This window comes from Phyllobates terribilis, unplaced genomic scaffold, assembly GCF_046119375.1.
Source record: "Phyllobates terribilis strain yellow unplaced genomic scaffold, ASM4611937v1 Scaffold_8__6_contigs__length_399053987, whole genome shotgun sequence".
Classification (NCBI taxonomy): domain Eukaryota; kingdom Metazoa; phylum Chordata; class Amphibia; order Anura; family Dendrobatidae; genus Phyllobates; species Phyllobates terribilis.
In genome coordinates, this window is record NW_027362768.1 from 350305029 (window position 1) to 350330656 (window position 25628).

The 25628-nt window shown below is 48.3% G+C and overlaps 1 protein-coding gene and 1 long non-coding RNA gene across 6 annotated transcripts in view; one reads left to right on the forward strand and one right to left on the reverse strand.

Moving 5' to 3' along the window:
- The window catches only part of LOC141156559 (uncharacterized), an 810169-nt gene that overhangs the window by 566712 nt on the left and 217829 nt on the right, over window positions 1-25628 (reverse strand). The gene's annotated exons all lie outside the window — the stretch shown is intronic.
- The window catches only part of LOC141156558 (UDP-glucuronic acid decarboxylase 1-like), a 94560-nt gene that overhangs the window by 57077 nt on the left and 11855 nt on the right, over window positions 1-25628 (forward strand). For all 4 annotated transcript variants that reach the window (XR_012247665.1, XM_073642762.1, XM_073642761.1 and 1 more), the window contains exon 3: window positions 8052-8095. Coding sequence is in view for 3 of the 4 variants with exons in the window: in XM_073642762.1 (XP_073498863.1) it covers window positions 8052-8095 (44 nt within the window). In the remaining variant the exon portion in view is untranslated. The remainder of the gene's footprint in view (window positions 1-8051; window positions 8096-25628) is intronic.

Here is a 25628-nt window from a genome sequence, read left to right on the forward strand (position 1 = left end):
TCCCTTTTGGCCCGCGTCCTCGTCCTCTGGCCCGCGTCCTCCATACCTCGTCCTCTGGCCCTTGTCCTTGTCCTCTGGCTCACGTCCTCCTTACCTCGTTCTTTTAGCCCGTGTCTTCCAGACCTGGTCCCCTGGCCCACGTCCTCCATACCTCTTCCTTTTGGCCCGAGTCCTCCGTACCTCGTCCTCTGGCCCCCGTCCTCGTACTCTGACCCGCATCCTTGTCCTCTGGCCCGCGTCCTCCATACCTTGTCATTTTTGGCCCGCGTCCTCCATACCTGATCCTTTTGGCCCGCGTCCCCCATACCTGGTCCTTTTGGCCCGCGTCCTCCATACCTGGTCCTTTTGGCCCGCGTCCTCCATACCTGGTCCTTTTGGCCCACGTCCTCCATACCTGGTCGTTTGGCCCACGTCCTCTATACCTGGACCTTTTGGCCCGCGTCCTCCACACCTTGTCCTTTTGGCCCGCGTCCTCCACACCTTGTCCCTTTTGGTCCTCGTCCTCTGGCCCGCGTCCTCCATACCTCGTCCTCTGGACTGCGTCCTCGTCCTTATGGCCCGCGTCCTCCATACCTCGTCCTCTGGCCTGCGTCCTCGTCCTTTTGGCCCGCGTCCTCCATACCTCTTTCTTTTGGCCCGCATCCTCCATACCTGGTCCTTTATGGCCCGCGTCCTCCATACTTAGTCCGCTATCCCGCGTCCTTCATACCTCGTCCTTTTGGCCCGCGTCCTCCATTGCTCGTCCTCTGGCCCGCGTCTTCCATACCTCGTCCTTTTTGGCCGCATTCCTCCATACCTGATCCTTTTTAGCCCGCGTCTTTTTTCTGGCCCTCGTCCTTTTCTGGCCCGAGTCCTTCATACCTCGTCCTTTGTGGCCCGCGACATCGTCCTCTGGCCCGCGTCCTCATACTTTGGCCCGCGTCCTCCATACCTGGTCCTCTGGACTGCGTCCTCGTCCTTTTGGCCCGCGTCCTCCATACCTCGTCCTCTGGCCTGCGTCCTTGTCCTTTTGGCCCGCTTCCTCCATACCTCGTTCTTTTGGCCCGCATCCTCCATACCTGGTCCTTTTTGGCCCGTGTCCTCCATACTTAGTCCGCTATCCCGCGTCCTTCATACCTCGTCCTTTTGGCCCGCGTCCTCCATTGCTCGTCCTCTGGCCCGCGTCTTCCATACCTCGTCCTTTTTGGCCCGCATCCTCCATACCTGATCCTTTTTGGCCCGCGTCCTTTTCTGGCCCTCGTCCTTTTCTGGCCCGAGTCCTTCATACCTCGTCCTTTGTGGCCCGCGACCTCGTCCTCTGGCCCGCGTCCTCATACTTTGGCCCGCGTCCTCCATACCTGGTCCTTTGGCCCGTGTCCTCCATACCTGGTCCTTTTAGCCCACGTCCCCCATACCTGGTCCTTTTGACCCGCGTCCTCCATACCTGGTCCTTTTGGCCCACGTCCTCCATACCTGGTCGTTTGGCCCACGTCCTCTATACCTGGACCTTTTGGCCCGCGTCCTCCACACCTTGTCCTTTTGGTCCGCATCCTCCACACCTCGTCCATTTTGGTCCTCGTCCTCTGGCCCGCGTCCTCCATACCTCGTCCTCTGGACTGCGTCCTCGTCTTTTTGGCCCGCGTCCTCCATACCTTGTCCTCTGGCCTGCGTCCTCGTCCTTTTGGCCCGCGTCCTCCATACCTCGTCGCTTTTTGCCCGCGTCCTTCATACCTCGTCCTCTGGCCCGCGTCCTCCTTACCTCGTCCTTTTGGCCAACGTCCTCCATACCTGGTCCTCTGGCCCGCGTCCTCCATACCTCGTCCTTTTGGCCTGCGTCCTCCATACCTCGTCCTCTGGCCCGCGTCCTCGTCCTCTGGCCCGCGTCCTCCATACCTGGTCATTTTTGGCCCGCGTCCTCCATACCTGGTCCTTTTTGGCTCACGTCCTCCATACCTGGTCCTTTTTGGCCCGCGTCCTCCATAACTGGTCCTTTTGGTCTGCATTCTCCATACCTGGTCCTTTTGGTCTGCATTCTCCATACCTGGTCCTTTTGTCCCGCGTCCTCCATACCTGGTCCTCTGGCCCGCGTCCTCGTCCTCTGGCCCGCGTCCTCGTCCACTGGCCCGCGTCCTCGTCCACTGGCCCGTGTCCTCCATACCTGGTCCTCTGGCCAGAGTCCTCCATTCCTGGTCCACTGGCCCGCGTCCTCCATACCTCGTCCTTTTGGCCCGCGTCCTCGTCCTCTGGCCCGCGTCCTCGTTCTTTTGGGCCGCGTCCTCCTTACCTGGTCCTTTTTGGCCCACATCCTCCATACCTGGTCCTTTTTGTCCCACGTCCTCCATACCTGGTCCTTTTTGGCCCGCGTTCTCCATACCTGGTCCCCTGGCCCGCGTCCTACATACCTGGTCCCCTACCCCTCGTCCTCTGGCCCGTGTCTTCCATACCTGTTCCTCTGGCCAGCATCCTCCATACCTGGTCTTCTGGCCCGCGTCCTCCATACCTGATCCTCTGGCCCGCGTCCTCCTTACCTCGTCCTTTTGGCCAACGTCCTCCATACCTGGTCCTCTGGCCCGCGTCCTCCATACCTCGTCCTTTTGGCCTGCGTCCTCCATACCTCGTCCTCTGGCCCGCGTCCTCGTCCTCTGGCCCGCGTCCTCCATACCTGGTCATTTTTGGCCCGCGTCCTCCATACCTGGTCCTTTTTGGCTCACGTCCTCCATACCTGGTCCTTTTTGGCCCGCGTCCTCCATAACTGGTCCTTTTGGTCTGCATTCTCCATACCTGGTCCTTTTGGTCTCCATTCTCCATACCAGGTCCTTGTGGCCCTCGTCCTCCATACCTGGTCCTCTGGCCCGCGTCCTCGTCCTCTGGCCCGCGTCCTCGTCCTCTGGCCCGCGTCCTCGTCCACTGGTCCGTGTCCTTCATACCTGGTCCTCTGGCCCGCGTCCTCCATACCTTGTCCTCTGGCCCGCGTCCTCCATACCTCGTCCTTTTGGCCCGCGTCCTCGTCCTCTGGCCCGAGTCCTCGTTCTTTTGGGCCGCGTCCTCCATACCTGGTCCTTTTTGGCCCACGTCCTCCATACCTGGTCATTTTTGGCCCGCGTTCTCCATACCTGGTCCCCTGGCCCGCGTCCTCCATACCTGGTCCCCTAGCCCATGTCCTTTGGCCCGCGTCCTCCATACCTCGTCCTCTGTCCCGTGTCCTCCATACCTGGTCCTTTTTGGCCCGCGTCCTCCATACCTGGTCCTTTTGGCCCGCGTCCTCCATACCTGGTCCTTTTGGCCCGCGTCCTCCATACCTGGTCCTCTGGCCCGCGTCCTCCATACTTGGTCCTTTTGGCCTGCGTCCTCCACACCTCGTCCCTTTTGGCCCGCGTCCTCGACGTCTGGCACGCGTCCTCCATACCTCGTCCACTGGCCCGCGTCCTCGTCCTCTGATCCTCGTCCTCGTCCTCTGGCCCGCGTCCTCCATACCTGGTCCTTTTTGGCCCGCGTCCTCCATACCTGGTCCTTTTTGGCCCGCGTCCTCCTTACCTGGTCCTTTTTTTCCCGCGTCCTCCATACTTGGTCCTTTCTGGCCCGAGTCCTCCATACCTGGTCATTTTTGGCCCGCGTCCTCCATACCTGGTCCTTTTTGGCCCGCGTCCTCCATACCTGGTCCCCTGGCCCGCGTCCTCCATACCTCGTCCTTTTGGCCCGCATCCTCCATACCTCATCCTCTGGCCCGCGTCCTCGTCCTCTGGCCCGCGTCCTCCATACCTGGTCTTTTTTGGTCCGCGTCCTCCATACCTAGTCCTTTTTGGCCCACGTCCTCCATACCTGGTCCTTTTTGGCCCGCGTCCTCCATACCTGGTCCTTTTGGTCCGCATCCTCGTCCTCTGGCCCGCGTTCTCGTCCTCGGGCCTGCGTCCTCGTCCTCTGGCCCGTGTCCTCCATACCTGGTCCTCTGGCCAGCATCATCCATACCTGGTTTTCTGGCCCGCGTCCTCCTTACCTGGTCCTCTGGCCCGCATCCTCCATACCTCGTCCTTTTGGCCCGCGTCCTCCATACCTGGTCCTTTGGCCCGCGTCCTCCATACCTCGTCCTTTTGGCCTGCGTCCTCCATACCTCGTCCTCTGGCCTGCATCCTCGACCTCTGGCCCTCGTCCTCCATACCTGGTCATTTTTGGCCCGCGTCCTCCATACCTGGTCCTTTTTGGCCCGCGTCCTCCATACCTGGTCCTTTTGGCCCGCGTCCTCCATACCTGGTCCTCTGGCCCGTGTCCTCCATACCTGGTCCTTTTTTGGCCTGCGTCCTCCATACCTGGTTCTTTTTGGCCCGCGTCCTCCATACCTATTTTTTTTTTGGCCCGCGTCCTCCATACCTCGTCCGTTTTGCCCCGCGTCCTCCATACCTGGCCCTTTTTGCCCCGCGTCCTCCATACCTGGTCCTTTTTGGCCCGCGTCCTCCTTACCTGGTCCTTTTCGGCCCGCATCCTCCATACCTGGTCCTTTTTGGCCCGCGTCCTCCATACCTATTCCCCTGTCCCGCGTCCTTCATACCTCGTCCTCTGGCCTGCGTCCTCCATACCTGGTCCTTTTAGGCCCGCGTCCTCCATACCTGGTCCTTTTTGGCCCATGTCCTTTTCTGGCCCGCGTCCTTTTCTGGCCCGCGTCCTTCATACCTGGTCCTTTGGCCCGCGTCCTCCATACCTGGTCCTTTTGGCCCGCGTCCCCCATACCTGGTCCTTTTGGCCCGCGTCCTCCATACCTGGTCCTTTTGGCCCGCGTCCTCCATACCTGGTCGTTTGGCCCACGTCCTCCATACATGGACCTTTTGGCCCGCGTCCTCCACACCTCGTCCCTTTTGGTCCTCGTCCTCTGGCCCGCGTCCTCCATACCTCGTCCTCTGGACTGCATCCTCGTCCTTTTGGCCCGCGTCCTCCATACCTCGTCCTCTGGCCTGCGTCCTCGTCCTTTTGGCCCGCGTCCTCCATACCTCGTTCTTTTGGCCCGCATCCTCCATACCTGGTCCTTTTTGGCCCGCGTCCTCTATACTTACTCCCCTGTCCCACGTCCTTCATACGTCGTCGCTTTTGGCCCGCGTCCTTCATACCTCGTCCTCTGGCCCGCGTCCTCGTCCTCTGGCCCGCGTCCTCTTTACCTCGTTCTTTTGGCCCGCGTCCTCCATACCTGGTCCTTTTTGGCCCGCGTCCTCCATACCTAGTCCCCTATCCCGCGTCCTTCATACCTCGTCCTTTTGGCCCGCGTCCTCCATTGCTCGTCCTCTGGCCCGCGTCTTCCATACCTCGTCCTTTTTGGCCCGCATGCTCCATACCTGATCCTTTTTGGCGCGCGTCCTTTTCTGGCCCTCGTCCTTTTCGGGCCCTCGTCCTTCATACCTTGTCCTTTGTGGCCCGCGACCTCGTCCTCTGGCCCGCGTCCTCCATGCCTGGTCCTTTGGCCCGTGTCCTCCATACCTGGTCCTTTTAGCCCACGTCCCCCATACCTGGTCCTTTTGGCCCGCGTCCTCCATACCTGGTCGTTTGGCCCACGTCCTCCATACATGGACCTTTTGGCCCGCGTCCTCCACACCTCGTCCCTTTTGGTCCTCGTCCTCTGGCCCGCGTCCTCCATACCTCGTCCTCTGGACTGCGTCCTCGTCCTTTTGGCCCGCGTCCTCCATACCTCGTCCTCTGGCCTGCGTCCTCGTCCTTTTGGCCCGCGTCCTCCATACCTCGTTCTTTTGGCCCGCATCCTCCATACCTGGTCCTTTTTGGCCCGCGTCCTCTATACTTACTCCCCTGTCCCACGTCCTTCATACCTCGTCGCTTTTGGCCCGCGTCCTTCATACCTCGTCCTCTGGCCCGCGTCCTCGTCCTCTGGCCCGCGTCCTCTTTACCTCGTTCTTTTGGCCCGCGTCCTCCATACCTGGTCCTTTTTGGCCCGCGTCCTCCATACCTAGTCCCCTATCCCGCGTCCTTCATACCTCGTCCTTTTGGCCCGCGTCCTCCATTGCTCGTCCTCTAGCCCGCGTCTTCCATACCTCGTCCTTTTTGGCCCGCATCCTCCATACCTGATCCTTTTGGCCCGCATCCTCCATACCTGGTCCTTTTGGCCCGCGTCCTCCATACCTGGTCCTCTGGCCTGTGTCCTCCATACCTGGTCATTTTGGCCTGCGTCCTCCACACCTCGTCCCTTTTGGCCCGCGTCCTCGTCCTCTGGCCCGCGTCCTCCATACCTCGTCCTCTGGCCCGTGTCCTTGTCCTCTGGCTCACGTCCTCCTTACCTCGTTCTTTTAGCCCGTGACTTCCAGACCTGGTCCCTTGGCCCGAGTCCTCCGTACCTCGTCCTCTGGCCCGCATCCTCGTACTCTGACCCGCATCCTAGTCCTCTGGCCCGCGTCCTCCATACCTGGTCCTTTTTGGCCCGCGTCCTCCATACCTGGTCCTTTTTGGCCCACTTCCTCCATACATGGTCCTTTTTGGCCCGCGTCCTCCATACCTGGTCCTTTGTGGCGCGAGTCCTCCATACCTGGTCATTTTTGGCCCGCGTCCTCCATACCTGGTCCTTTTTGGCTCACGTCCTCCATACCTGGTCCCTTTTGGCCCGAGTCCTCCATACCTGGTCATTTTTGGCCCGCGTCCTCCATACCTGGTCCTTTTTGGCCCGCGTCCTCCATACCTGGTCCTTTTTGGCCCGAGTCCTCCATACCTCGTCCTTTTTGGCCCACGTCCTCCATACCTCGTCCTTTTTGGCCCGCGTCCTCCATACTTCGTCCTTTTTGGCTCGCGTCCTCCATACCTGGTCCTTTTTGGCCCGCGTCCTCCTTACCTGGTCCTTTTCGGCCCGCGTCCTCCATACCTGGTCCTTTTTTGGACCGCATCCTCCATACCAAGTCCCCTGTCCCGCGTCCTTCATCCCTCGTCCTTTTGGCCCGTGTCCTCCATTCCTTGTCCTCTGGCCCGCGTCCTCCATACCTGGTCATTTTGGCCCGCGTCCTCCATACCTGTTACTTTTTGGCCCTCGTCCTTTTCTGGCCCGCGTCCTTTTCTGGCCCGCGTCCTTCATACCTCGTCCTTTGTGGCCCTCCCATACTTTGGGAATGCTTTTCTGCAAAGGGGACAGGATGACTGCACCGTATTAAAGGGAGAATGGATGTGGAGTAATGTATCGCGAGATTTTGGCCAATAACCTCCTTCTGACAGTAAGAGCATTGAAGATGGGTCGTAGCTGGGTCTTCCAGCTTGGCAATGATCTGAAAGACACAGTCAGGGCAACTAATGTTAAGAAGCATTTCAAAGTCCTGGAGTGGCCTAGCCAGTCTCCAGATCTTAACCCAATAGAAAATCTTTGGAGAGAGCTGAAACTCAATGTTGCCCAACAACTGCCCCGAAACCTGAAAGATCTGGAGATCTGTATGGATTAGTGGGCTAAAATCCCTGCTGCAGTGTCTTCAAACCTGGTCAAGAACTTCAGGAAACGTTTGACCTCTGTAATTGTAAACAAAGGTTTCTGTACCAAATATTTAAGTTTTAAGTTGTATCAAATACTTAATTTGCATTTTTATTACATGAAATATATAAAAATCATACGATATGATTGTTTGCTTTTTTTTTTTTCTGAGATTCTGTGTCTGAGGTGTATCTACGCTAACAATTACAAACCCCTCCATTCTTTGTAGGTGGTAAAACTTGAAAAATCGGCAGTGTTTCAAATACTTATTTTCCCCACTGTGTGTGTTTTTGTTTTATCAAACTCTGAATTTTTTTCGTTATGCAGTGTACTTTATTTGATAACGGAAATTGTCATTCAAAACTTCAATAAAACCATCATATAGCTATGTTACTGGAAAAATAATTAATAAAATTGTGGATCTTTAAAGGCAAGGAGGGAAACATTTCTGCACCTTCAAGGTGTTAGCGAAATTCTTTTTGAAAGTATGTGTAATTTAATGAACTTCTGAATGTTTTTGTAGTTGTTCATTTTTACAGGCAAGAGTTGTTCAAACTGCATCACAAAGTTTTATCATCTATTAAGCCATTTTTCTTACATTTTACCGTAAATAAGGTTTTTGTTTTTCCTTCTGTAGGTATATGGATCAGGATCACAGACTAGGGCGTTTCAATATGTCAGGTTAGTGTGTAATAGTGTGTGTGTGTGTGTGTGTGTGTGTATATATATAATCTGAGAGAGAGAGAGAATACATACATCTGTATTATACAAAATTTCATTTCTGCCACCATAGTTGGGTCATTTCACTTACTAAAGAATTAGCAAAATTCTGCTGACAGGTTTTGCAGGCATTGTCATGTTGGCGCTGTTACAGATTAAAATGATACTTGCAGTGAAGAATTAAATTTTGTGGTTCTTGATTTTAAATATCGCGCCGGCGCATTCAATATAGTGGTCTTCAAAAATGAAACCAACAAAATGCCGTCCACTGTGTACCGAGGACCAATGCGGGAGCGTGCACAAGAGGCAGTCATCACCACTGCACATAGGAGCGCAGCGCACACAGGATTGCTCCCAACATATTTGGTATTACTAGTATTAAAATAAATTCAACCCCACGGTGCCGCCAATGTATCAAAATATAATCTAAATATTAATTTTCTGTCTGCCTACCTAGTGGGATACAGCATATATATACATAGTGATACAGAACTTATCAGACTGTAAACAGCATGGTAAAGGCAGTTGGTGAGGATATATAGCTAGGCATCTATTTATTAAATAGAAAATCTTTCTAGAGGTTGATGATGATGAAAAGCTTGATAGGCGATACATTGGTTGATATATCGTTAGATATTCACTAGGTTGATCTATCCATCCAATAAATGTATGGCTAGAAAATGTATTGATCAATATACAGTGGGTACGGAAAGTATTCAGACCCCTTTAAATTTTTCACTCTTTCATTGCAGCCATTTGGTAAATTCTAAAGTTCATTTTCTTTTCTCATTAAGGTACATGCTGCACCCCATCTTGACTGAAAAAATCCAGAAATATAGAGATTTTTTAAAGAAAAACTGAAATATCAACTGGTCATAAGTATTCAGACCCTTTGCTCAGACACTCATATTTAAGTCACATGCTGTCCATTTCCTATTTCCTTGTGATCCTCCTTGGGATGGTTCTACTCCTTCATTGGAGTCCAGCTGTGTTTAATTAATAGGACTTGATTTGGAAAGGCACACACCTGTCTGTCAGACCAAATGAGAATCATGAGCTCAAAGGAACTGCCCAAGGAGCTCAGAGACAGAATTGTGGCAAGACACAGATCTGGCCAAGGTTACAAAAGAATTTCTACATTACACAAGGTTCCTAAGAGCACAGTGGCCTCCATAATCCTTAAATGGAACAAGTTTGGGACCACCAAAAGTCTTCCTAGACCTGGCCGTCCAGCCAAACTGAGCAATCGTGGGAGAAGAGCCTTGGTGAGAGAGGTAAAGAAGAACCCCAAGATCACTGTGGCGGACCTCCAGAGATGCAGTAGGGAGATGGGAGAAAGTTCCAAAAAGTCAACTATCACTGCAGCCCTCCACCAGTTGGGCCTTTATGGCAGAGTGTACCGACCGAAGCCTCTCCTCAATGCACCAGAGGAAGATAGTTTACTATCGAAACGCGTTGTGGAAAGGGCTCATTAAATTTTATTTTTTAGCCCCAATCTGTCATCTCCAGTGTTAATCTTTTTAGCGCTCCATAGACCGCTTTTTATTCAATCCACTATATCGCCTTAATGCAAGACATATGAAAACCTGCATAGAATTTGCTCAAAAACACACTCCCAGACTATGAGAAATAAGATTCTCTGGTCTGATGAGACTAAGATAGAACTTTTTGGTGATAATTCTAAGCGGTATGTGTGGAGAAAACCAGACACTGCTCATCCTCTGCCCAACAGTGAAACCTGGTGGTGGCAGCATCATGCTATGGGGGTGTTTTTCAGCTGCAGGGACAGGACGACTGGTTGCAATTGAAGGAAACATGAATACGGCCAAGTGCAGAGATATCCTGGATGAAAACCTCTTCCAGAGTGCTCTGGACCTCAGACTTGGGGAAAGGTTCACCTTCCAACAAGACAATGACCCTAAGCACACAGCTAAAATAACAAAGGAGTGGCTTCAGAGCAACTCTGTGACCATTCTTGACTGGCCCAGCCAGAGTCCTGACCTAAACCCAATTGCGCATCTCTGGAGAGACCGGAAAATGGCTGTCCACCAACGTTCACCATCCAACCTGACGGAACTGGGAAGGATCTGCAAGGAAGAATGGCAGAGGATTCCCAAATCCAGGTGTGAAAAACTTGGGTGCTGCTACTCAATACTGAGCAAAGGGTCTGAATACTTATGATCATGTGATATTTCAGTTTTTCTTTTTTAATTTGCAAAAATGTCTACATTTTGTTTTTTCAGCCAAGATGGGATGCAGAGTGTACTTTAATGAGAAAAAAATGAACTTTTTAGAATTTACCAAATGGCTGCAATGAAACAGAGTCAAAAATTTTAAAGGGGTCTGAATACTTTACATACCCACTGTATCTACCAATGAATGTATCGCCTATCTACATCTTCACTAACTGCCTTTACCATGTTATTTACAGTCTGGTTCGTTCTAGATCCCCCCTCTTTAGCACATATGCGATTTGCACGCTTAGTCGAGTGCCGACTAGCTGCTCTCCCCATTTCTCTCAAAGCTCAGTGAAAAACAGACTAGTTGTTGCATGACCGTAAGTATGAAAATCACATGAGTGAAGTGGCCATGAGATGTCTGATGAAACCTGCCAGCGAGCAGAGCTGAATCCTGACGGTATATTAAATGCTATTTGGATTGGACTGGCATGCCACAGGGCTTCAGTTTATAATTAAAGGACTCGTCCGGTTTGTGATGAAAGTCTGCAGTCACTCTGTGACTTCAGGCTTCTGAAATATCACAGCGCATGCACTGCACACTTTTTTAAAATTCTCCCTTGCCGGTGGCAAGAGTGGACGGTCATGTAAGTGCAAGTATGTGATTTGTATACTTCTGGCCATATTCCGACTAGACGTGTCTGGCCTCGCTCAATTCATTTTCATCGAGTAAGGCCACACGTCTAGTCGGCATGTGACTGCATGTATGCAAATCGCTGGCATGAGAGAATCCTGACAGTGTGCAGTGCGCGTTGTGAGAATTCTGAAGTCTGCCGTCACATAGAATGACTGCAGACTCATTACAAACTTGGACAACCCCTTTAATGTTCCTAACATAAATAAAAATATGAGAATTAGTCAGTATTACAAAAAAACATTTATATCCAGGTACCGGAAAGATGATGTTGTCTCTGGGAGTCGTTCTCTTTATTTTCTTCATCTTGTCCAGACTCCACACGATGCCCTTAAAAATAGCAGTGTCATTATAATGCTCCTGAATAAAAAATATCTGCTCTAAGCTGAGCCCCTGAATAAATAATTGCCCCTTACTATATTCCCTGCACAAAATATATCTTTATACTGCCTCCGCACACATCCCCATACTGAGTCTGCATCCATGCCCCCTCAAATTTCTCCTGTTTCCCCCTCCCCATATTGTGTCCGCACCCATCCCTCGTTCCCCAAACTGTGTAATTTAATCCTATTACATCTTCCCCCATCCAAACTTTTGGGGGTCGGAGCAGATGTAAGAGGATTTAAGGACCCATTTTAGGGGTGGGGGCAGATGTAATATTTGGGCTGCAAACTGTCTTTAAATCCTGTTTCACTGCCCCCGTACAATTAAACACAGGGAGCCGGCGCTGCACCTTCAGTGAGCTGGCTGTCAGCTTGACAGCTGGCTCAGAGAAGAACAGACTCCCAATTCGGGGGAGAGTGGCAAAAATGCAACCGCCGAAGGAGACTCCTCGAACCGCCGCATTAGGAAGCCAGTCTGCGCCCCACTGCAGGCTGCAAAGCGCCATTGCCATTTTGTTTTGTTTATTTTTTTTAAAGACCACTATACTGACTGCGCAGGTGCGATATTTAAATTAGGAGGCAGGTGACCTGCCATTTAAGGACAGAATGTTTTATGCGCATGAAATTACCCTTGGGGAAGTAGTAAAACTGCTGTCATGTAGTGGTCCATATTCATGCGCTCTGTAGATGCTCTCACCACCATCACTGATTGGCAGCTTTCTGCCTATGCACACTGGTGTGGGCGGGATTATGTAGAGCTCTGCATTCTGAGAATCTGTAGATCTGCTGCAGATAAAACAGGGATTCTATCAAAATGACGTCATTCTGCATTCAGATGCAAAAACCTGGTGACAGATTCCATGTAAAGGAGGTTTTCAACTAATAAATGAGAAAATTGCTGAAAAGATATTTTGTAAAGTGGGAAATTAAAGTGGGAAATTAAAGTCATCTATAGATAATACATGCTGTTCAGTTTCACTCCGCGTGGCATTCCTTGGGAGTTGTGGCAGAGCGTAATGTTCAATCACTGCTGCCTTATAAATGATGTATCTATGGGTCCATTCATACTGGATGGCGTGAAGTGTGGGTATAAATATAGGTTTTATTGCCCTCTAGTGACCAATCTATGTATTTATATACAATATCTTAGTAACTACAATTTGTCCATATTGTAATCGCGTAACAAAGCCTGAAGCCTCTTTTTTTTTCCCCCAGAATTAATAGTCTTGCATTTAATAAGTACATACTGTCCCCTTTTGTACTGCAGCAGTAAGAATTAGGTACTTGGTTCCATCTTATCCTGTGAATAGATAACTTGCTAAGTGATCCGGCTCTCCTCTTTTGGGGTTCGACCGCTGGGAATACTACTTCTCCATTTATTGTTTTGGGACTCCTGGAGATGGCAGTGCTATAGACACTGTATAGGGCAGTGGTCCTCAACCTTTCTTATCTGGAGAGCCACATCCAGATGCACCTTGGGGTAGTGACATCTGCTCCTGCTCTCCCCCAAAGTAGCGTCACCCAAATCCCCAATTACTATTATAATGGCAGCCAAACTTTCCCATAGAAATTAAACGGAGGCCGTATGCTTGCATCCAGTGGTTGTCACCTTACCCCGATTCAGTATGCTCGCATCAAGCACTCCCACCACACTATCACATCCAGCTGAAAGAATCTCCTGTGACTGGCAGGATGTTCCTACCTCCAGATAAATTAAATATATTAATCTCTAAAACCACAAGGCTGGTATATGTGCCTACAGATTTGTGCTACGGTGCAGGGCTAGTCACAGGTCTGGAGACCTGCTCTTTATAGCTTTTTACTGGACCTGGTGCTAATGCATCAAGCTGGCAGACAACCACGATCCACACATCATGGGCCTGCGAGTCACAGGTTGGGGATCTCTGGTATAGGGCATTCTGTAGCTCTCTGGATTGGTTGGGAAAAAATTGATCCTCTAAATAGGTTGACCAGGCTTTTAAGAAAAAAAAAATTTGTTCCATTTTACCACATTTTTGCGTATTACTTGTTGCCGATTTGAGCAAAGAAACTTGACAATATATCATAGTACTGTGCTAGTGAGTGGGGTGTTATACATTCTGTAAAAAGCCCCATTTCTGTCTGAGAGTTCTTGTAAGGGCAGAGACAAACTGCCATATAACTGGTGCGATGATCACATCACAGTGCCCGGCTGGCCTGGCGCCTCTCCTGACCTCAGCATGACAGCCTGATGGATTTCTGTGCAGTTGTCAAGCTCAGGTCAGGAGAGCAGACAACCAGTACAAGGTTTATGATGCAATCCTCGCACGAGTTATATGGCCGACTGTCTCTGCCCTTACTTTTTGGATGAAAAAAAAAAAATAATAATTTATGACCTTTTAAAAAACTTTACTGCATTGTATTACTGTAGGCAGGGTCCCTTTTTTCCATGATGTCACCAGATTTCAGGAGACTAGTACATTCCGCTCTGATGACCTAAAATGGACCCCAGAGCTGTCTGTGCACCCAGAGTAAAACCTAAAGAGGTTGGGCACTACTGTACATGTTCCTCTCATGTGAGTGAACTGCCATAGATGAAACTTTACTAAATACCTGGATTCTCAAATCCTTCTGTAGCCTGAGCTGCTCTACTGCTCACATGCTGCCTGGCTGAGAATCCTCTGACTTGTGATGTCACCTCTGACTCTCCCTGTCATCTTGTCTTTGGATTCTGGTGACATCACAATGGTGTGACTTCCATGCTCACTCACTGATCGTGTGTGTGTGTAGATAATATTTCCATATAGTGCCCTTTGAATAAGTATAAGTATGCCCCGTGAACTTTCCACATTTCTTCATATTACACACAAGCTTAAATGTGTTTAGTATATCACGTAAAATACAAAGTTTCAAGTATTTGTGACGTATAAAGGGAATGATGCATGGTTTTCTAATTATTTCATTCAAGTTTCACATTCTTACCTGATAAAGCACTACTCCAGCATTTTTTTTAATTTAATCTCTGGAGTGGTGCTTAACCCCTTCACGACATTTGCAGTATATACTCTTCATGGAAGGGAAAGACTTCCCGACCAATGGAGTATAGATTCGACAAGGCGATCGCGCGCACACAGGAGCTGTGTGTGTGTGTGTGTGTGTGTGTGTGTATATGTGTGTGTGTGTGTGTATGTATGTATGTGTGTGTGTGTGTGTGTGTGTGTGTATGTGTGTGTATATGTGTGTGTGTGTGTGTATGTATGTGTGTGTGTGTGTGTGTGTGTGTGTGTGTGTGTATGTGTGTGTGTGTGTGTGTATGTGTGTGTGTGTGTATGTATGTGTGTGTGTATGTATGTGTGTGTGTGTGTGTGTGTGTGCGCGTGCGTGTGTGTGTGTGTGTGCGCGATCGCCGCCGGGTGTTCAGCAAACATCATAGTTGACGCCCGACTCACTGCCAGAAATGGTGCCCTCACCACTCCCGGCAGTTTACCCCCTAAATGCTTCAATTGATCGCAGCATTTAGAAGGTAGGGAGGGAGCTCCCTCTCCCCTACGATCGGTGCCCCCGCGATGTCATTATAAGAGCTCGATCTTTGCCATGGTGACCTGAGGTTGTCATGACTACATCTGGATCACCAGGTTACGGCAATCCCCTTAGAGTTTAAGGGGTGCACAGAGCATGGTGTAAGGGGCTTGTGTCAGTGCAGCACTAACAGTTGTAAAGCATTGTAGTGCTGGTAAATTTGATTGCTTTATACCAGCGATCAGACTACTGAAGGTGAACGTCCCATATAGGGACTAAGTAAATAAAAGTGTAATTACAATATATATTAACCATAAAGAAGTATTTGTTTAAAAAACCAACAATAAAAGTACACCCATTTGGTATTGTCGTGTCCGGAATGACCTGACCTATAAAACTGTCAAACTAATTAACCTGTTCAGTGAACAGCTTTAAAAAATTAATACAAAAGGAGGCAAAAAACAATACTTTTTCATCGTACCACCAAACAAAAAGTGGACTAAAACGCGATCAGAAATATGAATGTAAATAAAAAATTGTATCACTGAAAACATCATCTTGCACCCCCCCCAAAAAAACAAGCCACCATACAGCTCCATCAATGCCAAAATAATTTATAACTCTCAGAATACAGCGATCGCTGTAATCGCACCAACCTGAAGAATAGTCGTCTAATCACTTATACCGCACAAGGAACGGCGTAAAAAATAAATCTAAATCTTCACCAGCTGTTGATTTGTTCATTCTGTCACCCAAAGATCGCAGTAAGGCTCAGCGCACATTTATCCTGTGCTCTACGCTGAGCGCTTACACCGGGGTTTCCATGTAAATCTCTGAAATACGTGACTCAGACGGAAACCTAGAGGGAAGATTCCCTATAGTGAGACAGATGGAGACACTGTGGACGCCGTCTGGCCTATGATCCGGTGGTGTCCGTCTTTTTAGGCTTGCATGAAAGCACAGTCGACCACAGGTTTGTACACTTCTGAAAAGGACACTGCTGAACAGAGGCTAGACTGAGTTCAGAGTAACTCTGCTGCCCCATTATAGTGAGTGGACCAGTCGGCTGTGTCATCTGCATTACTTCATTCGAAATATGGGGGGCTTCCATGTTACTGGCAGTACAAAGGCTCTGGAAAAGTACTATGGCTCCTCGCCACCCCCCCCCCCCAAAAAACAGAAACTCAGCGAATCTGAACTCCCAAATACAGATGATCCCCCTTCTGAGCCCCACAGTGTGCCTAAACCACATTTAACGTCCACATGTTTGGCATTTCTGTAGCGATCAGAGCCCATTTAATTTACGGGTACGTGTCTCCAGTAGAACGTGCCGGGCACTTCATTAGTAGATTTGCAAGTTTCACTCCAACATCCACTGCTGCTTGTTAATGTAAAACACCCATGGAGTCAAAATCGTCACTACACCTGCAGATAAATTCCCAGAGGGGTATAATTTCCAAAATGGGGTCACTTGAGGGGGTATTCTGCTCGTCTAGCACGTAGGGGCTCTGTATCTGGAGTCTGCAAACTATTCTAGGAAAATCTGTGCTCCAGGAGGCAAATAGCGTTCCTTACCTCCCGAATCTCACCGTACACTATGCAGTACTGTACAGCCACATATGGGATATTTTTACATTCAGCAGAAATTGTGACAAATTTTGGTGCCATTTTTACCCTTTTCCCTGTATAAAAATGTAAAATCTGGGGCAAAAGCAAAATATTTGTGGTAAACAAATGTAATTTATTTTTTTTCATCACTGCCCAATGGTGTAAAATTCTGACACACTTGTGGTGTCAATATGATCACCGCACCCCTAGATTAATTCATTGAGAGGTGTAATTTTGTAATATGGGGTCACTTGTGGGGGTTCTGCTGTTCTGGCACCTCAGTGGCTCTCCCAGTGGGTCATGGCACCTTCAAACCATAACAGTGAAATCTGCCCAAAAAACAAAGATCCATTTTTTTCCCTTTAGCCCTTAGACAAATTAAAAATTTGGAACTAAAACAACATTTTAGTGGCAAAAAAAGCGATTAATCTTCACCGCCCATTGGTATAAAATTCTTTGTGGCACATGTGGTGTCAACATCCTCACTGCACCCCTAGATGAATTCATTGAGCGATCTAGTTTTATAAAATGATGTTACTTATGGGAGGTTTCTGCTGTTCTGGCACCTCAGGGGCTCTGCCAATGTGACATGGCACCCTCAAACCATTCCAGCAAAATTTTAACTCCAGTATGGCGCTTCTTCCCTCCTGAGCATTGCACTGTGCCTCAAAAGTCATTTTCAACCACATATGGGGAATCTGTGTACTCAGGAGAAATTGCACAACACATTTTGGTGCCATTTTCTCCAGGTATCCTTGTGAAAATGAGAAAATTTGAGGCTACAACACTTTTGTGGGAAAAAAGTATGTGTGTATTTAATTTCCAAAAAAATAACAGTGAAGAAGCCGGAGGGTGAATACATGACCGGAGGACTTGCGTTTAAAGCTCCACTACAGCGGTGAATAAAAACAAAAAATGCTGACACGTTCAGTATTTGGTCAGTATTTTATATCCGTATTTGTAAGCCAAAATCAGGAGTGGAACAATCAGAGGAAAAGTATAATAGAAACACGTCACCACTTCTGCATTTATCACACACTCCTGGTTTTGGCTTACAAACACTGAGGTAAAATATGAATTAAATACTGAACGTGACCTTTTAAAGAGGTTTTTGTCACCTACCCACAGTTTACTGGGGGTCTAACTGTTTGATCCCGGCATTGATCATCAGAACGGGGCACTTTTACCCTCCCTAGAATGGAGTACACATGTGACTGCTGTAGCGCCCCGAGGGTTCGGTTGCTACAGGGGTATTGCACCTCAACCAGAGGTGTGATATTCCACTCCCAGGTAAGGATGGAGTGTGGACCAGGGCTCAGTTAGCTGCATACACACATACACACTCCCCATTTCCAGGGGACAGCTCGACGGTGCTCCCATTTTATTGCAGGCACAACTGACCATGTCCCTGGCTGGAGTGGGGAGGGGGGAGAGAACCCAGTGGTGTAGGAGCAGAAGGGGACGGTTTCTGGAGCATAGGAAGGAGCTCATTGGGTGCAGGTCACCTGAGCTCAGACACAGAGAAGTAGATAAAAGGTGGGAGCCATCTTAAGTGAGGAGTAGAAGTTGAGTAGTGGAGTGGAGAAAGAGAGAGGTAGTTCAGCCAGAGAGAGCTGGCAGGGAGCTGTGGCTCAGCTTGAGCTCAGCTCCACGAGGCAGGCCTAGAGAGAAGGCCGGGGCCAGAGAGGAGAAGAGGAGAAGGAGAAGGAAGGAAGGAGAAGAGACAGAGGAGTGGAAGGGCTCCAGAAACAAGAAGGCAGAAGGGACCCTAGGAGAGCAGAACGGACAGCAACCGGAGCACTAAGGGTCAGGCTGTGGAAGGGTACCGGATTCCCAAGTTGGTGGAGGTAAATCATCCCTCAGCCAAGAACCGGAGGTCGTGATCATTTATTGGTGCGACCCCCCGCCAAACCTGCTAGGAAGGCACCATATAGGATAGCGGGAAGTGTAGGCCAACGCTTACCCGACACGGTCCGCTGTAGCTGGACAGAAGTGTGGTCACTGGTGGGGCACGAGAGGCCAGAGAAAGGACAGAAGGGGGTCCTGTGCCATACTTCTGAATTGCCTGGGGGTTGACCGAGCCCCTCACCTGGTGGACGCAGCACGGCTTGGGCAGTCGTTGCTGACAGAAGTGATTTGGATATCAACTGTGAGTAAAAGACCCTGGACTGCACCATTGGACTCTGTGTGATTTATGCTGCGCCTGCACCATCACCCCCAGCATCCACCTACATTGCCCTGAGGCTACACTCTTCCTGTGGGGAGTTATCCTATCCCTGTGCTGCACACCAACACCAGCCTCAGCGGTCTGCCTTGCAGCGGCGGTTATCCCTGACCGCAATCCACGGGTGGCGTAGTCAGACATTCAAAACATCTATAAATAGACTGCCACAGCATTGGTCTGACCACCCTGAGCCACAGGACCGGGTTGCCACTACTACCCCCATCAGCACCGTACGCTAGAAGGCCCAGTTCCGGGTACCCCACGGCCCAGGGGGCGAGTCACTGCCACTCCATTCATTCCCTAGAGGACTGTACTCTGCTTTCTCTGGCTGACTGGTGGGGAATGCATAAAGTGGCAGTTGAGCATGCCCACTAGTGCTGCATTCTAAGGCAAGGGTCACATGACAGTTTTTATCTCATCCGAGAAAATCTGTTCAATTATGCTATTCACACTCTGATCGCCCGCTGATCAAACTCTGATCAGAGTGTGATCCAATTTTCTCGAAGGTGAAGAAAAAAAGTTTCTCCACCTCTTCCATTCAGTTGGTCTGTGAAAATCAGACTGCACTCTGATGGCATCTGAGTGCTGTCTGATGCTTTTCACAGACACAAACTCGTCCGAGTTATTTGGACTCCTATGAAGCTCTGTCTCCTTGAGAGACCATGATATTCACTAATTTCTGCAATATCACAGTATTTTGGTAATTAGTGAATTTCATGGTCTGCTATGGAGACTGAGCTACCACAGTATTGTAGTATATAATATAAGCAATCAAACGATCATAGGTTCACATTCCCTTAAATGATTAAAAAAAATAAAGTTCGTCGGGTTTGTTTTTTGTTTTTGTACACCTCATGAATCTGAGCCTGGCTTTACAATTGCGATTAGATGACTGTGTGTGACTGGTCAAACACCTCCACCAGTCAACCTTTCCCAGCACCGCACCAGGTAATTGTCAGATCTTCTGCCCGGACATCTTTTTAGCCTTCTGATCGACTTGCATTGTAAGGTATTGACGCACCCCCGGGGCCGTGGGATACTCGGCAGCCGGGCCTCCGGTAGCTGGGGGATATCACGGTGGCTGGCCCGGTCCGTGACCCAGGGCGGTCAGTAAAAGGGGGAATATATAGGGGATTTGGAAAGTTCGTGGCGCCACCTGTGGATTGCGGCTAGAGGGAGCCGCCGCTGCGAAGCAGTCCTCTGAGGCAGATGGTAGAGCAGCTTGTGATGGAATGGCGCCCCACAGGTGGAGCGGGCCTCAGGGCAGCGTGGCGTGTAATGGATGTTGGTGCAAGGGAGAGACGGCAGGACGGTCCCGGAGGAAAGACAGACACTCACACGGGGGTAAGCTTAAGTACCTTTACTGGTGATGCTGCAGGCACGGTCCAGGGTACTCCAGGTGAAGGGCACACTTTTGGACTCTCCCCAGTGAGCGGGTATAGGGCCTCCTGATCCGTTGCTTTACTCTCTAAGCTTCCGACCTGCCTGGAGCTAGGCCTAGCTTGGTTACTGTCTCACTCTGCACCTGCTGACCTGGTGGTAGGGCCTTCTCTTTGGAGATCACTCTCCCTGGACGCTGGGGCCTCCGTGTCTGCTAGCCCTGGTACTGTAGTCAGCATTCGGTGATCCTGGGACCTGTAGTCCTCCAGGGGTTCCGGTGGTTCCTACTGACTATAAATGTCCCTGTAGGCGCGGACCCGGTGTCCGGTATATATATTGGGGTGAGCCTGGTATGCTCCTCTGCCCCCTCACTACTTCTTCCTACTCCTCTCGCCTTCGGCCCACTCAAGGCCCTCACTAGGCTTTCACACGTGCTGTAGGCCTTGGCTCGCCTAAGCATAGCAGCCAGCGTGCTCCTGTCTGAGTGTCAGCACGCTCTCTGCTCAACTCTGAGCTGTGTTTCTCTCTGTCTCTGAACACACACTGCACACTAACTGAGCTGCCTGCCTCCACCCTCCCTTTATATATCGCTAATGGCTCCCTCTGCTGGTCTGAGGTGGTAGGGTGGAGGTGTGTGAATGTGTGGGGGCCTCTTGTGGAGAAGTCCATCCATGCAGCCTTCTGGGTTCTGTGGCACCAATGCGTAGCAGGGCGCCACAGTATGCAGCGTCTTTCTGGTGGAAAATGCCAGAAGAATGTACATATTACTACTTCTAATTGCTAGCGGTTTTTGAAAGATTGAGCATTTTTAAGAACCTCAAAAGCCTTAACATATAGAAATGAAATAAAAATTCTATTCTTTTGAGCATTTTTGAGAAACTAATGTAATGCCAAACTATCCTCTTTTCTAGTAATTGTAATCAAATTAATGGAGTAACACATGGAGATAAATATAATTGTTTGGCTGTGTGCCCACGATGCGTTTTTGGTGCATATTTGCAGTGCGTAAACGCTCCAGAAACGCATTGCATACCTTATCCCATGACTTCCTATGACATTCTGAAAGTTCTGTGCACATGGTCCGTATTTTTTCTGCGCAGATTTTACTCGCAGAAAAAATACGGACATGACCAATTCTTGTGCGTTTCTGCATGCAGATTTTCCTATACAATGCATTGGAAAAACGCATGTCAAATACGCATCAAATGCGCGTCAAAAATCCATGTAAAAAACGCATGCGTTTTTCTGCCAAGGAGATACAGAAATACTCAGGAGAATTTCTGCTTCATTTCTGCATTGTGGGCACTAAGCCTTTAACCCCTTCACACCCCTCCCCTCCCCAGCCTGTTTTCACCTTCATGACCAGGCCAGTTTTTACAATTCTGACCAGTGGCACTTTATGTGGTAATAACTCTAAAACGCTTCAACGGGTCTCAGTTATTGTGAGATTGTTTTTTGTTTTGTTTTTTCGTGACCTTGTATTTCATGATGGTGGTAAAATTTGTTCGCTATTTGTGAAAATATCGGAAATTGCAAAATGTTCACACTTTTTGCCCAATTTCCAAACTTTTAATTTTTATGCCCTTAAACACACAATTGTTAATATGGAACATTTTTCACATGTCTACTTTACTTTAAATCAGCATGATTATTGAAACATTTGGGGGAGAGGGTTGTTTTGTTTTTTCAGGGACCACATCATATTTGAAGTGACTTTGGGAGGCATATATGATAGAAAATACACAAGTGACTCCATTTTAAAAACTGCACCCCTCAAGGTGTTCAATGCCTCATTCAAGAAGTTTATTAACCTTTAGGTGCTTCACAAGAATTAAAGAAATGTGGAAGGAAAAAAATTTACATTTTCCCACAAAAATGTTCATTTAGCCCCAAATTTTGTGGTGAAAACTGTTTTGGGAGCAGGGCTTGGTTAGGAAGGAGCGCCAATTTGACTTTTGGAACGCAAAATTGGCTGGAATAGATGGCGGACGCCATGTACTATTTGCATAGCTGCTGATGTGTCTAAACAGTGGAAACCCCCCATAAGTGACCCCAAGTTGGTAACTACACCCCTCAAGGATTTTATCTAGATGTGTAGTGAGAACCTTAATCCCGTTGGTACTTCACCAAATTTTATAACGTTGAGCCATGAAAATGAAAATATACATTTTTCCCACAAAAATGTTACTTCAGCCCCAAATTTTTAATTTTCACAAGGGTAACAGGAGAAAATGGACAGTTCAGTCTGTTGTGAAATCTTGTCCTGAGTACACCAAAAACCCCAAATGTGGTGGAAAACTACTGTTTGGGAAGGGAAGGAGCCCTAATTGAATTCTGTTGTTTTGGCTGGAACAGATTGCAAATGCCATGTCACATTTGACGACCCCTTGACATGCCAAAACAGCAGAAACCCCCCACAAGTGACTCCATTTTGGAAACTATCCCTCTTGAGGAAGGAGCACCATATTGTAGTGAACATTTTGCTGGAATGGTTTGAGGGTGCCATGTCACATTGGCAGAGCCCCCAAGGTGCCAGAACCACAAACCCCCCTCTCCCCATAATAGACCTCATTTTACAAACTATACCTCTCAATTAATATGATTGATGCACGCCTAGATTAATTGACACCACAGGTGTGTCACAGAACCTTATACCATTGGGCAGTAAAGAAAATATAATTACTTTTTTACCACAAAAATTTTGTTTTAGCTCCAGATTTTACATTTTCACATGGGGAAATTGGTAAAAATGGCACCAAAATTTGTCACACAATTTCTGCTGAATTTGGGCAATACCCCATATGTGGTTTAGCCATATGACGAGACGCTGGAGGGAAGGAGCGCTATTTGACTCTTGGAGAACAAAATATTGTATAATAGTTTGCAGACTCCATATACAGAAGTCCCTATGTGCCAGAAGAGCAGAATCCCCCTCAAATGACCCCATTGTGGAAATTACACGCCTCTGGGAATTTATCTACAGGTGAAGTCACGAATTTGACTCCATGAATGTTTGCCAGAAACGAGCAGCAGTGTATGTTGCTGAGTGAAATTTGCCGTCGTCGTGCCCAGTACGTTGCAGTACCCACACATTGTGCCCAGCTCAGGCTTCTGGAGACATGTACCCTGTAAATTAAGCGGGCTCCCATCGCTACAGAAATGCCAAATGTGAATGATAACTACAGTTTAGGCATACTGTGGGGCTGAGAAAGGAGGGGGCAGCATGAGGATTTGGGAGTACAGAATTTGCTGGATTTCTTTTGAGGGGTGGAGAGAGCCATAGCACTTTTCCAGAGCCTTTGTGCTACTAGTAACGTGAAAGCTCCCTATGTTTCCATTAACAGATGACTACCTGAGTGGAGACTTGCTTTTTTTTTGGATTGAGTTGAAGCTTTTGTTGGGAACATTTTACACAATATTTGGGATCACATTTATTCTGTGCACTTGCATCGGGGTCTCCATTTAAATCTCCGAATGACGTGATTCTGATGAAATCCCCGACTGATCCGTTCACTATAAAGAGGCAGCAGAGTTACTCTGTACTCCGTCTGGCCTCTGTTCAGCGGTGTCCTTTTCAGAAGTGCACAAAACTGTGTGGTTGGCCACGCTTATGTGTATGCGCTTAAAAAGACTGGCACTGCTGGATCATAGGCCAGAGTGCCTCCATCTGCCTCACTATAGGGAATCTTCCGTGGGGGTTTTCACCTAAATCACATATTTCAGATATTCACACAGAAATCCCGGTGTAAGTGCTCAGTGCAGTGTGAAGGATAAATGTGAGCTGAGCCTTACTGCGATCTTTGGGAGGCAAAATGAACAAATCAACAGCAGGTGAAGAATCGGTTGTATCTATTTTTTATGCCATTCCTCGTGTGATATAATTGATTAGACGACTTTATTCTTCTGGTCGGTGCAATTGCAGCGATACAAGATTGATATATTTTTGTTTTGTTTGGGTGCCGTCTCACTCTAAAAGACTTTAGTTTTAGCAAAAAAAAAAAGTTTTTGCATCACCATATTTTGAAAGCTATAATTTTTCCATATTTCGGCCGACAGTCATGTGTGTTTTTTGCGGGACGAGTTGACGTTTTCATTAATACCATTTTCGGTACAACATTTTTTGATCGTTTTTCTATTCCAATTTTTGGGAGGCATAATGAACAAAAACCAGCAATACAGAAATTTGTTTCTTGGGATTTTTTTTTTTGCCATTCACGGTGTGGTGAGTGATCAGATAACTTTATTCTTCGGGTCAGTACGATTACAGCGATACAGCATTTTCTTTTTTTCCAGTGTTTACACAAACTATTTTATAGAAAGAATTGTTTTTTGCATCTCTGTATTCTGAAAGCTATAGCTTTTTTATTTTTGCGTTGCTGGAGCTGTATGGCGGCTTGTGTTTTGCGGGACAAGATGAATTTTTATTTACCTTCGACTTTTTGATTGCGTTTTGTTCAGCGGCATTGTGCAGATCTGAGCAGAGGGAGCTCTCTGCTTTGCCGATCGATGTCGCTGTCACTATTGAAAGCAGCATTAGAGGGGTTAAACGCCCTTGATCGGTGCTAGCACCAATCGTGGGCGTTGCCGCAGGGTGTAGGCTCTCATACAGAGCTGACGCCCGCGTTTAACTGCGCCGGCCATCGGTATGAGCCCACACAATCGTCCTGCCGTACACCGCGCTTTGTCGGAACGCACCTCCTGCAGCGCCGTATATGTACGGCCAGTGCCATGAAGGGGTTAACCCCTTAAGCCCCGGAGCATTTTCCGTTTTTGCATTTTCGTTTTTGCTCCCCTTGTTCCCAGAGCCATAGCGTTTTTATTTTTTGGTCAATATGGCCATGTGAGGGCTTATTTTTTGTGGGACGAGTTGTACTTTTCAACGCCACTACTAGTTTTACCATATCCTGTACGGGAAAACGGGAAAAAAATTCCAAGTGCGGTAAAATTGCAAAAAAAGTGCAATACCACAGTTGTTTTTTATTTATTTTTTTTACCACGTTCACTGAATGCTAAAACTGACCTGCTCTTCTTATTCTACAGGTCATTACGAGTTCATAGACACCAAACATGTATAGGTTCTTTTATATTTAAGTGGTGAAAAAAAATTCCAAAATTTGGTAAAAAAAAAATAAAAAAATAGCGCCATTTTCTAAGACCCGTAGCGTCTCCATTTTTCGTGATCTGGGGATGGTTCATGGCTTATTTTTTGCGTGCCGGGCTGACGTTTTTATTGATAACATTTGGGGTAGATCCGATGTTTTGATCGTCCGTTATTGCATTTTATTGCAATTTTGCGGCGACCAAAAAACGTAATTTTCTCGTTTAGAATTTTTTTCTTGTTACGCCATTTACCGATCGGATTAATTCTTTTTTTATATTGATAGATCGGGCAATTCTGAACGCGGCGATACCAAATATGTGTATGTGGTTTTTTTTTTTATATATATTTTATTTTGAATGGGGTGAAAGGGGGGTGATTTTAAACTTTTATATTTTTTTAAAAACTTTTTTTTTTTACTTTTTGCATGCT